General features: G+C 38.2%; 1 protein-coding gene across 1 annotated transcript; it reads right to left on the bottom strand.

Annotated features, from left to right (window-relative positions):
* Positions 1 to 6,468: 6,468 nt before the first annotated feature.
* LOC122074183 (transmembrane 9 superfamily member 4-like) lies at positions 6,469 to 8,294 on the bottom strand. Its single transcript, XM_042639041.1, has 5 exons — positions 8,231 to 8,294; positions 7,892 to 8,000; positions 7,606 to 7,646; positions 7,507 to 7,520; positions 6,469 to 7,053 (listed from the first exon to the last, which is right to left on the bottom strand). The coding sequence occupies exons 1-5, from the start codon at positions 8,292 to 8,294 to the stop codon at positions 6,469 to 6,471; spliced, it is 813 nt and encodes a 270-aa protein (XP_042494975.1).
* Between the last annotated feature and the right edge of the window lie 3,959 nt (positions 8,295 to 12,253).

The raw sequence follows: 12,253 nt of genomic DNA, 5'->3' as shown, positions 1-12,253 counted from the left end.
TTTTTTTTTTTTTTTTTTGCGGCACCACAATCCTCTGAATCCTAAGCATTTCTCATTCCTATCCTTGTATGGCCTGAACTATAAAATATGATTCTTTCCTTGGTGCCATGACAAGCACGGTATTTTCTGTACTAATTGATGTAGTTTATAGAAAAATAGGTTGTGGAAAAAGGAAGTGTTCTTACTTCTAGAAGTGTTTTGAAAGACATGGTAATGCAGTTAGAAATAAGCCTTGATTGGGTTATATATGTGTTAGGCTTTAATCCAATGAGTTTTCTTTGTAATGAGTTACTTTAATGGGCTTAGGGTACGGGATTATTTAGATAAGTGTCTTTATTTCTTTATACTTGATTAGAATTCCATAAGTCTAGTCTTGTTTTGATTAAATTTCCTACTCAGGTCATTTTACATATTCAAAAGGATTGGGTTAGGCTTTTCCTTTTATGTTTGATAGCCAAAAAATGAAAAGAAAAGAGAAGAAAAAAATGTACAAAAGACATCATAAGACAAAAATAATGATTACACAATAATTTTTTTTTTGTCTCTCCTCAAATTATTATTATTTTTTTTTAAATATTTTTTCTTTCTTTTCTTAGTTACCAAACATATAAGTGTTGCGTAGTAACCACATGAACAAGTAGCGATCCCTTTCCCTATATTTAGTAAATCAATTGCATATGAAACATCCTTGAATACAGATACACCCACAAATTATCCCCATCACAAATACAAAGCAAAAAACCTAGAAAGAAAGCGCCGAGAGAAAAATTGCAACAGTTCCAAGAGCTATCTATAAATGAGATGAAAATTTTTATTTTCCATCGAGTGCAGTTCATGAAATGATACAAAGCTTTCTTCCAAATTACAGATACCATTCAAAGATCAATAAACTAATGAAATGCCAAACAACGATTTTGAGTGAAGGCCAGCACAGGATTCCAACCTATTCCGGAAAGCATGGCCTCAATTGAGATCTGGCTTCTTGCTTTCTGAGATCAGATGTTTTCTCTAACTACCATTATAAGAAAATTAATGTGACTTCCTCCATTACAGATCCTAGAGAAAAGAAAAGAAACATACCTGATGATTTGGGAGAGGGATCAACAAAGACCCACAACAGTCCCTTTGAGAATTTATGAAATTCAAAGGCTCTAAAAGAGAAAATGAAGGACATCCATCAAAAGTGAAGAAAGAGGCAAATGAAAGCAAAAAAGGCATGGGCTGCAATAGTAGGAAAAAATTAGGAAGGACCTGGAGACACTGGATGATAAGAGAGACAGTTCCAGCAAAACGCAGATGACAAAACCATTAAGCGTACACCACCAGCCTAATTTAAAAAAAAAAAAAAATGCCCAACTTTCCTTAGGCATTATGAGAGAGAATTTAGCAAGGGCTCCCATCATTATGAGAGAAATACTACTACTTGGATAGCTTAAGAAAATGCCACGACCCTTAGAAGGGGAGGGGTACTAAAAAATAGTGTACTAAAAAAATCTAATTGGTAACTATCGATTAAGAAAATGCCACTATCGATTCCAAACTCAGCAAGCAATAGTGTACTAAAAAATCTAATTGTTCTCTTTCCAAATTCATCAACATAAAATAATCTGATTCAAATGAATATTGAATCTAAAAATAAGCAGCAGCCCCAAAGCGCAACTTTTGTTTGCTCAAATGTATGCTACTTGTTTGAGCACTTAAAAACAAATTCGCCAAAAGAAAAACACAATATTGGAGGATGTTCTGGTACACACCAGAATACTAGTTTCAATCTAACTTCAACAGAAAATCAGACTCATGCAAACCAGTCACTAAATCTCTCATTTGCTTCAACCAACGGTTACACTCCCTATGTAAATTAAGGAGAAACAACCTACATATGGATAGAACAACACTAATAACAACAATGTTGAAGACGGGCATAGAGGAAAAAAGCAGGTAACAAAGGTAAATACAGAAGAGAAGCAAAGATACCAGAAGTGGGCAAGTGGTGCAGGGTTGGTTAGAAGAGTGGGAAATCTGAGAAATCAGAGTAATAGGGGAGAATGGAAATTGCATAAGAAGGAAGAGGGGGGGATGGGGGAGAAAGATCGCACAATCATTCTGGCCACTGGTAACTTAAACACTTCACTATTTCATTCTTCAAATCTGAGTTCTAATTGCACGGTTACATGTTTATTTTTGGGTAGAATACGGTTGCATGTTACTTAAATAACAAAAAGAAACCCAACATGAAAACCTACTCTAATTTGGAAACTTAAATTAATCAGTAAACTAAATTCTAATAGCTATTTCCTACTTATGCTGTCAAAATACAAGATTGCATGTTAATACCAAAATAAAAATCCTAAAATATCCTACTAGCAAAGACCCATATTGGAGCCTGTTCATCTCCATCCGGATACTGAAATAGATTTGGATCGATCCAAGATAGTGCACCTACATCAGGAAGGTGCAATTTTCTCCAACCAACATATGAAGGAGACATAGCTGTTAGCACATAGGCTCATACAGATGTAGTTGCACTTGCAATTTGTTTTTCGTGATTGTAGATCACAAGTGATTACTTGATTTTAGGACTTTTGTTCCTAGTGACATTGATCACTTTTTTAAATATTTAAATTGAGTATATAAAGAATTCCATTATTGTTTTTTCTTTTCTTTCTGCAGATACATTTATGAGCCTTATTTATCAATGAATTAATATTTTTATTTGCCAAAAAAAAAAAAAAAAAGGTCTGAGAAACCCCAAAGAGAGATTCACGAGTAATTATCAATTAATATATTGTGCATTTATATAACATGATAACTAATCCAAGAGCTGAGGGCAGGCCTCGGTGCAATGGTAAGGTCACTCCATTTGGACCTAGTGGTTGCATGTTTGAGTTGGTGAACAGCCTCTCCGTGAATGCAGGGGTAAGGTTGCATAAATTATGACCCTCTGGCCTCCCTAGACCCTGTAGTGGCAAGAGCCTCATGCACTAGGTACACCCAATAACTAGCCTAGCAGCTCATGGATCTAGATGCTTTTGACTTGATTCATGATTCTTTTTGAGAAATTTACTTTAACAACAAAAAGCTCATCCTAATCCCAACTTAATGGGGTCAGCTACATGGATCTGTACAATACAAAGTAGGGAACATTGAGGTCCAAACATGATAGGAGAAAAGGAAAAAAATAAGAAAATAAGAAATGAAACAGAGAACCGAAAGAAGAAATGAAACAGAGAAACGAAAGAGAGATGAAAGTAAGAGGAAAGAGGCATAACCTAGCAAGCCAGGAAAAGCTCAGCTACATGGATCCTTGCCCTCCAATAGGCTCTATTCGAGGTCATACTTGGGCCAAGACTTAGACTATGCATATTATTCCTCACAATTTCTTCTATGGTCATTTTAGGCTTGCCACTAGATCTTTTAGCTCCTTCAATTATGATCAAATCACTCCTCTTTATTGGGGTGTCCTCAAGCCTTCGTTGCATATGGTCGTACTACCTCAAACAACTTTCTCGAAGCTTGTCATTAATCGGGGCAACTCCCAAATCAGCTCTAATACCTGATTGCACTAGTCATTTTATGACAATTAACATTGCAATAGTCTTCTACGAGATAAACGATCCTCGTTTTGTCTTCCATTTCCTTTTGGCACTGAATTGTTGATTTGACTAGAGCAACTACCTCATAAAACAATCATTTCATTTCCTTACCTTTCTCAGGAAATTTTTTAAATAACCTAGAGGGGGGTGAATAGGTTATTCTAGTGAAAATTTTAACTCTTCTCGATATATAGGTCCCAAGTGTGATTGCAAATTAAAAACGATGCAGAATAAGTAAAATAGACACAATCACACAACATAAGATATATAGTGGTTTGACTCAATCTGACTCTAGTCCACTCCCCACAAGAATCCTTTTGTAAGGTATTCCACTAGTTCTCCCTTTCAGTACGGTAGATAGGGAATAAAACCTTTACAATCTTTTTCATGGATAAGAGTATCCTTACAAATCCCCTTTACATGCAGAGAGACACCTTTACAATCTCCTTTGCAGGTAAAGAGGCACCTTACATTCTTTTAAGGATAAGAGGATCCTTACAATCTCTTAAATATGAGAGGGTCCTTACACAAGCCTAAGTACAGTCTAGACTTAATGTAAAATAGAAAATGGAGAAGTGGAATAAAAGAGAATTACCTCTGGTGTGGTGCAAATGAAATATGCAATGATGATAGAATGAATGCACCTTTTGAAGTCTTCTTGATGCTTATAATGTAAATGCCAAGATGAAGACTTGTAGATTGTCTTGAGTTTCTCTTGAATGTAAAATAAAGAACTTGAACTCAAGAGATGGTGTAGACCAATTCTCACTTCTAATGTTCAAATAATGATTCTCTAAAGTTGGGATTAGTTTGTTGATTAGTGAGTAGCATTAGAGGTATTTATAGGTGAGCTTAGAAGAGCATTATAGGCAAAAAATCAGGCTCTAACGGTCGTATTCTGGGACCACCAGTCAATCGCCATCTGTAGCCGATCGACCGAAAAGAGCCGTTATAGCAAAATATAGCCGTTGGGGCACTTTCAGGTATCATCGATCGATCAAAACTTTTTACCGATCGATCGTCTATGGTCTCGGACAGTTCCGATCGATCGAGGCTTCCAGTCAGTTGACCGCCAACATGACAAACTCTGCTTTGACATAATGCTGTCATACTGACCAGCCATTAGTGTTTTGATCATAACTTTTTTTTGTCCAACCTTAGAATGACCTAAAATCAGTTGTGTTGAAATCGTGACTCGATTTCCTGCAACTTCTATGAAGGTTTCATCTCCTGATACCAACTCTAAGATTATCCAAAATACCCTTAAGTCAGGTTAATGTGGTTTTCACAGAATTTCACTAGAACACATTTTTCCTAATATGTTCCTCACCACTTAGAGACTCTTCGTACTTGGTCAATGTATGCTCTATGGTCATTCTAGTATGATGCAATACACATGCATGTGGTGAGTGCACATATATATGTGGAAGTTTCAAATTACATTAAAAATGACCAATCTATCCTAGTGGTCTTCTTCTTCACTTGAACCTTCCACTCTTTGGCACTTCATCTTCTTTTCTTCTTGTTTGCAATTCCATGTCTTTGAGCTTCATGTCTTGACATCTTGAAGCTTAAATTCTTATGATATCTTTTTGAAGCATTGATGCCAACTTGTTGATACTCTTCATTTGATGACTTCAATCTTCATTTCTTCCTTTCATTCACCAAATTCGATCTTTGATATGAAGTCTCTAAAAAACAATACTTGAAGGAAAATTGTGAAATACTTTCATATCTTTGTTATCATCAAAACCAACTAAAGGAGTGTAGGCATATCCCTAACAATTTTAATCCCTTTTTCTTAGTAAATTTTCAAAAGACAACATAGAAATCCCCAGACCATCAAGTTTCTCCCAACCTGTCAGATTGGCAACAGGTTTTCTAATGTGATAAGATGCATAAGCTAAAAGCATTGATCATTAAAACAACAAGCGGAAAAGACATAACCCCAAGGGAGGAAAAACAGAATTTGAAAAAAGAAACAAGAATAAGAAAAAGGACGGAATACAAGCCCTTGTCAGTTAAAAATACAATGAATGAATCTAAAACCTAGTGTATAAAGCATGTGTTCCCTTTTTCATTCAACTAGCATGCTAATTCCAATATTTGAGGTTAAATATCAGTCGCAAGGAAGACTGCAACTTTATTTCAATCTCTGGCATCCACAAGCATGCATATACTTCTTACAAGCCTAACTTATACAAAACCAGACCTCAAAATAAATAAATAAATAAATATATAAAAATAAAAATAAAAAACAAATCCAAACAAGAATCTCCTGTTTGTAAATCAAATATTAGAACTTGTATCCACATGCATTGCTGAAGACAAACAAACATTACAAGAGAAAAATCTATGAATGCATGTTAGGAAGATTAAAGAATAAGAAAAAGTTAATGGATGGAGAAAAGCAAGGCAGAGCAACAGACAATAATGTGGACTAGGAGCTGTAGTTTACAGGGATGATGCTACAAGTACCCTACAGAAACCAATAAACAGAGGACAAGAAAACTGCATACCTCCACCACCAATCATGGTCTTCAGCCGCAAGTTGGAAGAATGTCAATACCACAGTAATTAAAGCAATGTACAACAGGATTTAAAGAAATATGAGGACAATGAAGAGAATGCTGTAAATGGTGTAAGTACTGTGACCCCACAAGTATGTAGTCAAGCTGCACCTGGAAGGTACAGAAAGGCAATAAACTAACTATTGCCACCCGAAGAAAAGTTCCCTGGTACCAAGGTAATCGTGGAATTTCTCTGGGATACTTTGTTGTTCTGCAAGGAGCTTGGAATTCAGCCTTGCTGCTTTTACCAGCAATCCCACCCAATACAAGCAAAGGTGATGCCACTAGTGGATTGGAGAGGTTTCTTATCTGACAAAATCTTTATTGAGTACTAGCATGAGTTTGGTTGCTAGAATCCCAGTAACGGAAAGAAATGTAACACATGAATTAATAGTTGAAGACAAATCAAAGTCATGAGGCAGTGAATAAAACAACGAGTTTTTATCCAGCCTCTTCTCAAAAGGAATGGTGGTTTCATTCCATGTCACTGAGTAGGCGAATTTGACTTCAACTTCCTTCTCCTCGGTGAGATCTACCAAGTTAAATGGGAAAATTTGGACTTTAATTTCGATAACAAGATCCTTGTTGTAGGAAATGTCAAAATAAATGTGATTATAAAGGAAGTACTTGAAGTCACTGGGGTCAGTCTTGCCTTCCTCTATATCCTTTTTAATGTACACTGTTCCAATGAACCCACCCATTGGCAAATCATCATAGTACATCTGGAAGTAGTAGTCCTTAGTGATTGCATTTTGGAACTGAGCTACCTCCTCCTTAGACAACTTCTTTTTGTAGACAACCTCATAGTCTTTCACACCTAAGAACTCAAGCTTGTAGGGAGCACTGACTAAATGATCTCCGTTCAAGAATTCACCAAGAGTTTCTTTCTTCTCGGTTGTTGGTGTATGATGTCTTGTATTCTGTCGCAGTTTAATCCAAGGAGTATTGGTGCAGCACCTAGACAGATAGGACGATAGTCCCGCTAGCTGGTTAGAGGGCCGTGGGGGTTGCAAGGGAGGCAGGAGGCCCCCCTGCATAGTAGGGGGTGTAGGGGGGCGTAGCCCCCCGCTCGAATTTTTTATTTGAGGGCAATTGTGTACTTTCTATATTAGGGTTTTTTTTTATTATATATTTGTAGCGAGTGTTTCTTTCTCTGTAACGCAAGCAATACTGAGAGGTGTGAGGACGAGCGCTGTAACCCTATATATTCTCCATTGATAGTGAAGCAGGATTTCATCTCACCGAGGACATAAGCAACCTTGCCGAACCTCATAAAAATCTGTATGCATTGTTTGTTTTGTTTTTCCATTATCTTCTGCATCGTTTTAGGGTTGCGTTTCTACATCGGTCACATGAGCTGCAATTATCCAATCAATAACCAACTTCCATATTGTCATTCAAAAATCCAAAAAGAGCTAACACGTGAGAAACAAGAAACTCACCTAGGGAACAGAATGGAAGATCAAAATACCGATTAGTTTCACTGAAACCAGAAGTACAGTCAACAGAATCAGGCCAATATTAGAATCAAGAATAACTTTTGTTATTTAAAATTTAAGAGAAAAAAAATAAATAAATAAAGGAAAAGAAAGCTTTCTCCAATGTAAACACATTACAGATCAAAATACTCGGCAATTCGTTACAAGGCATCAAATATAATTGAAAATATCGGCCATTTCCCGAAGTCGTCCACCCCACTATGTTTCCTCAATTTTTCAAAGCAAAAACAAAAATAGCACAAAGCTTTCACCAAAAGAGGGTGAACTTGAAGAATCTAGGTCGGTTTTCACCAAAAGCCCATTTAAACCATCCATATCCAAATTCAAGACCCTCAAATCTACACACCACAAGTAAATTCAAGGGAAAATTACAAGATTATACAAAATTAGGTTTTCCTTTACGAAACTATCCATTAATTTTTCAGTTAACAAAAATACACAATGTTGGGTTGGGATTTACAAAACTACCAAAAGCAGTGATTCTCCTTCATCCTCTTACATGTTTTGACATTTCCTCCCTAATTCCCTCTACCAGCCTTTATCCCTAACCCCATTGTCTTCCACATACCATTGCCGCTGCCATCATCACCACCCCACCCCCTCGTCTTCTCCGACAACCATCCCCACTCCATTGCAACCTTCCCACTCGGCAGGTTGGCGCCACCCAGCCCCACCCCTCACCCTCCTCTCAGAGCGACCACCCTCCTACTCCATTCTACTCCACCCCACCCCATGCTTTCTCGCCCCACCCTACAACCCGGCTCCACTCCCTCCTTTCTCACCCCACCCTCCCTTGTAAACCCATCCCACTCTATAACTATCCATCCAAACATGAGTAGCACTGCATATCTCACAACCCATCGTTGTGAGCTGCAAAATTTCACAATCCAGCCCACGCACACCACCCATGTGCCCCTCCATCACATGCACTGACCTGCCATTCATGCCCCCACCTCCCTTCCCTACAACCCCACCCCTGCCCTGCACAGATATTCCCTATTACCAACCCCCGATAATGCCACCCCACCTTGTAACTACCCCTTTCCCCATCCAGCCCACCCCTCTCCTAAATCTCAACAACACTCACTCGATACCCACTCCACCCCCTGCAACTACACTTTCCTCAACCTAGACAACAGAGCAATTGTTATAGCAGCATTGACCAAAGCATTCTACGACTGGATTTGCAAATGGGATGGAATGGGGTCTGGTGTAAGGGTGGGTGTTGTAGTTAGGAAGAAGAAGATGTTAAGGAGGGAGCACCTCATCCATATGCATCGCATTGCCATTGCAAGCCCACCCCTATCCCACCCCTGTGTATCGTCTCTGTCTCAACCTTGCAATCTCTCACCCCCTACGCCCTGTACATTCCCACACCATGTAATCGTTCACCGTACCAAACACCTCTCGACAATCTCTCCCTGCAATCAGACATCGGTGACAGAGGGTCTGGGTTGAAACCATGGTTGCAGGGGTGGGCTTTGAATGGGGCTAGATGGGGCCAGGGGTTGAGTGGAACTAGGTGCTATGGCAGGTGGTGATACCCAAAGGTTGAGGATGGGGTTACGATTGGTAGAGGCAATGGACGCAAGGTAGCGGGGGCTAGTGGAATAGTAGAGGGCACAAGGTAGTGGCGGTGGGAGCTGGTCATACCGTGAAATGATAATGGTAGGGAGTGAGAGAGGAGGATGAAGGCGGTTGGGAAGAGGTGTAGTAAGGGAGGGGGAACTCACGGGAAGTAGGGGTGGAAAAGGGTGGAGGGCTGGGGTGAAGGATTGAACATAGGAGGGCACATGGCAGAGGGATTGAATCAATTGTTCCCATCAATCATCTCTCTCTCTCTCTCTCTCTCTCTTGCTTTGCTCTCAAGGTAAGAAAAAAATCAACATAACTATTTTCAGGCATTAAGCATATGAAAGACTTGGCCACACATATCTAAATACCATGTTTACATATTAATCATCAGGGAAGGGATTTAAATAGTAAAGCTTGCATGTATGGTAGAGGACAAATTTAAATTTATAAAGTAAACAAAGCTCTTGAATATCTAGGATTTTATTATTACTTCTTGGATAGATATTATTAACCCATGAGAATTTACCATGGATGCAAATCTTCAGTGAGATTGGTAGATAAAACTTCAGCTAGATTGGATAGCGCTGAAAAAGGAAGAAGAAAGAAGGAACGGCCTTGAAGAAGAAGCAAGGAGAGAGAGAGAGAGAGAGAGAGAGAGAGAGAGATTTCTAAGAGGAATCAAAGGAGGAGTCCGCTTATATTGGGATCTCTGTTAGCAGGATTAACATATTTAACACGTGTCAATCATATCACTTACGTGAACATTCACCGGGCTCCGAACGTTCCGCATTACTTTTTTTTCTGCACATACCACGACCATTTTGCCGAAGCTTAATTAAGTATAATATTAGTTAATTAGTTAGCTTAATATTACCTAACATTAATTAGTTGATCATGTTTTCACACAAAAAATATAGTTAGACATGCTTAGGATTAATTAGTTAGTATAATATTAGTTAATTAGTTTAATGTTTGATAAGCATGATTAATGGTAGTTGTTAAGCATAGCTAAAGCAAGCGTTTGTAGGGATAACATGTAAGAGTGAGAAGGTGTTAGGCACCCACTTTGCTTAAGAAAAATTGATATTTTTATCAAACGCTAAAGTTTAAACTTTCTCCCTATAGGACCGGCGAAAGTGGTATTCCCAATAAGGAAGAGAGATTGATTCTAGCTAGGGATGACCTTTGGTCATTCTTTCAACACTAGACGTTGCGCGAACGTTCTCTCTTGTATATTACACTTGTATGATGACATGCTTGGATAACTCCATTGTTTCTCTTTGTTTGTACTAACTACGTCATTTTGCGTCACTTGTGCACATATAAGCATAGAATGGTGTCCCGCAGACACTTTAGTATAGTCGATGAAATACCCTAAGATACCCTCTTGCATACATCATGTACAGACATGGATCATATAAATTTCAGAAAAGGAATGCTTGAGCAAGTCTTAAGTAAAGTAATGCTTGAAAAGCTTCTCATGCATCAAGCTCATCTTGGCATGGTCTTTCATATTTGTCCTTAGATTTTTCACATTTTCCTCACTGAAAGGTGCACAAGATATTGTTGCCACTCCGTTTTGGTTGCCAAGCAGAAGGAAGAATTGGAGCCAAGTCACCGCGACCGCAGTCAAAGAAATAGAATCTAAAAGGGTATTTTAGAAAACACTATAACCTATGAGTGCATTTGTGAATCCTATGGAGAAGTGAATGATTCCATTTATTTGACCGTCAACAGGGGTTATAGCTACTTGACTGCAACTCAAGTAATAGACAAATTTTTCCAAAGAATTAGGTTTAAAGTTGGTTATCATGTAATCTAACCCAGCTTCCAGAACAAAGTATAGAACAATGTGAGAGCTATAACATTAACTTCCATAGTTTTATCTTCCCTAACTATCTATTGATTGCATGATGTGTGAGTACATCGATACAATGATACGAAGTTGAACCGTTGGAGGAAGCTCACCAGAGGGGCACCACAATGTTGTGTCACATGCAAGAATGAAACAATGCGGGAAGAAAATCAACAGATAAGTCTGGTCAAAATCATTCCATCACTACACCTTTTTTCCAAGTACGTGAATAATGTTCCATAAACAAGTTAGCGCTTAAGCTCTCGCAACTTACAAACACCATATTTAATTTGAGCCGTTGATCATTTTATAAATAATCTAAGTCGTCCATTGCTCCTATGTCTCCATCGATGACTTATACCTCCACAGTGGAAAAAAATCGTCTGCAATTCCGATCTCGTACAATTCCGTGCAATACCACCTTCAGGCGGTGACACGTGTATTGATACCAATACAATGGTCCAGATCTGATTTAAATGCCTCTTTACTGATTTAATGTTTTATTAGTTGTACCCGATCTGGATTAGTTTAGTCATGAGGGAAATGCTTCAATATTAATTTGCTCTAAAATTTCATGACCTAACAATAGCCACATGATATTGGGCTCTTTTTCTTTTTCTTTTTTGCTCTTAAGAATATTATCGTTGAGTGAAAAAAAAAACACCTTTGTTATGGCCATCTAACGTCCGTGACAGACATGTGATTTAGACCTTTGTAATAAAATGTGACTACTGAATAAATAGATTGACAATTGATCTAATGGATGATGGGTTACAATCCCAACACCCCCCACCCCCCAAAACAAAAGAAAAATAATAAAATAAGGTTATTAGATGGGCAAGGACGTTGCCATGCAGACTTGGATGGGTGTATACGTGGGTTTTAAAGGACCACACACCATTGGTCAAATTTTAGATTGAAATAAGAGTGAAAAGTGATTGAACAACGAGTTTAAAGTACCATAATTATACAAAAATGTCATTTCATTGTAATGGAATAAAATAGAATTCATCCTTTTTTTTTTTCGCCTCCATTCACTTAGATCTCTTCCGTTCCCAAACAAAGGAAAGGGTATGGGTCTTCTTCGGTGCGGATCCCTCTTGTTCCTGTTTAGTCCACTTCGTCTCAGAAGTTCTTTCTATTTCTACATATGTTTCTCCC

This window comes from Macadamia integrifolia, chromosome 3 (assembly GCF_013358625.1).
Source record: "Macadamia integrifolia cultivar HAES 741 chromosome 3, SCU_Mint_v3, whole genome shotgun sequence".
Lineage (NCBI taxonomy): Eukaryota > Viridiplantae > Streptophyta > Magnoliopsida > Proteales > Proteaceae > Macadamia > Macadamia integrifolia.
This window is presented reverse-complemented; position numbering and strand designations above follow the sequence as displayed.

Excerpts from the sequence above, each read along its gene's own strand:
- LOC122074183 (XM_042639041.1), bottom strand. The coding sequence starts at position 8,294 with ATGGAGTGGGGATGGTTGTCGGAGAAGACGAGGGGGTGGGGTGGTGAT. Across the intron at positions 8,001-8,230 it reads TGATGATGGCAGCGGCAATG|ATTTGAGGGTCTTGAATTTG; the intron begins GTATGTGGAAGA and ends TGTGGTGTGTAG. Across the intron at positions 7,647-7,891 it reads GAAAGCTTTGTGCTATTTTT|TGAAACTAATCGGTATTTTG; the intron begins GTTTTTGCTTTG and ends TTCTGGTTTCAG.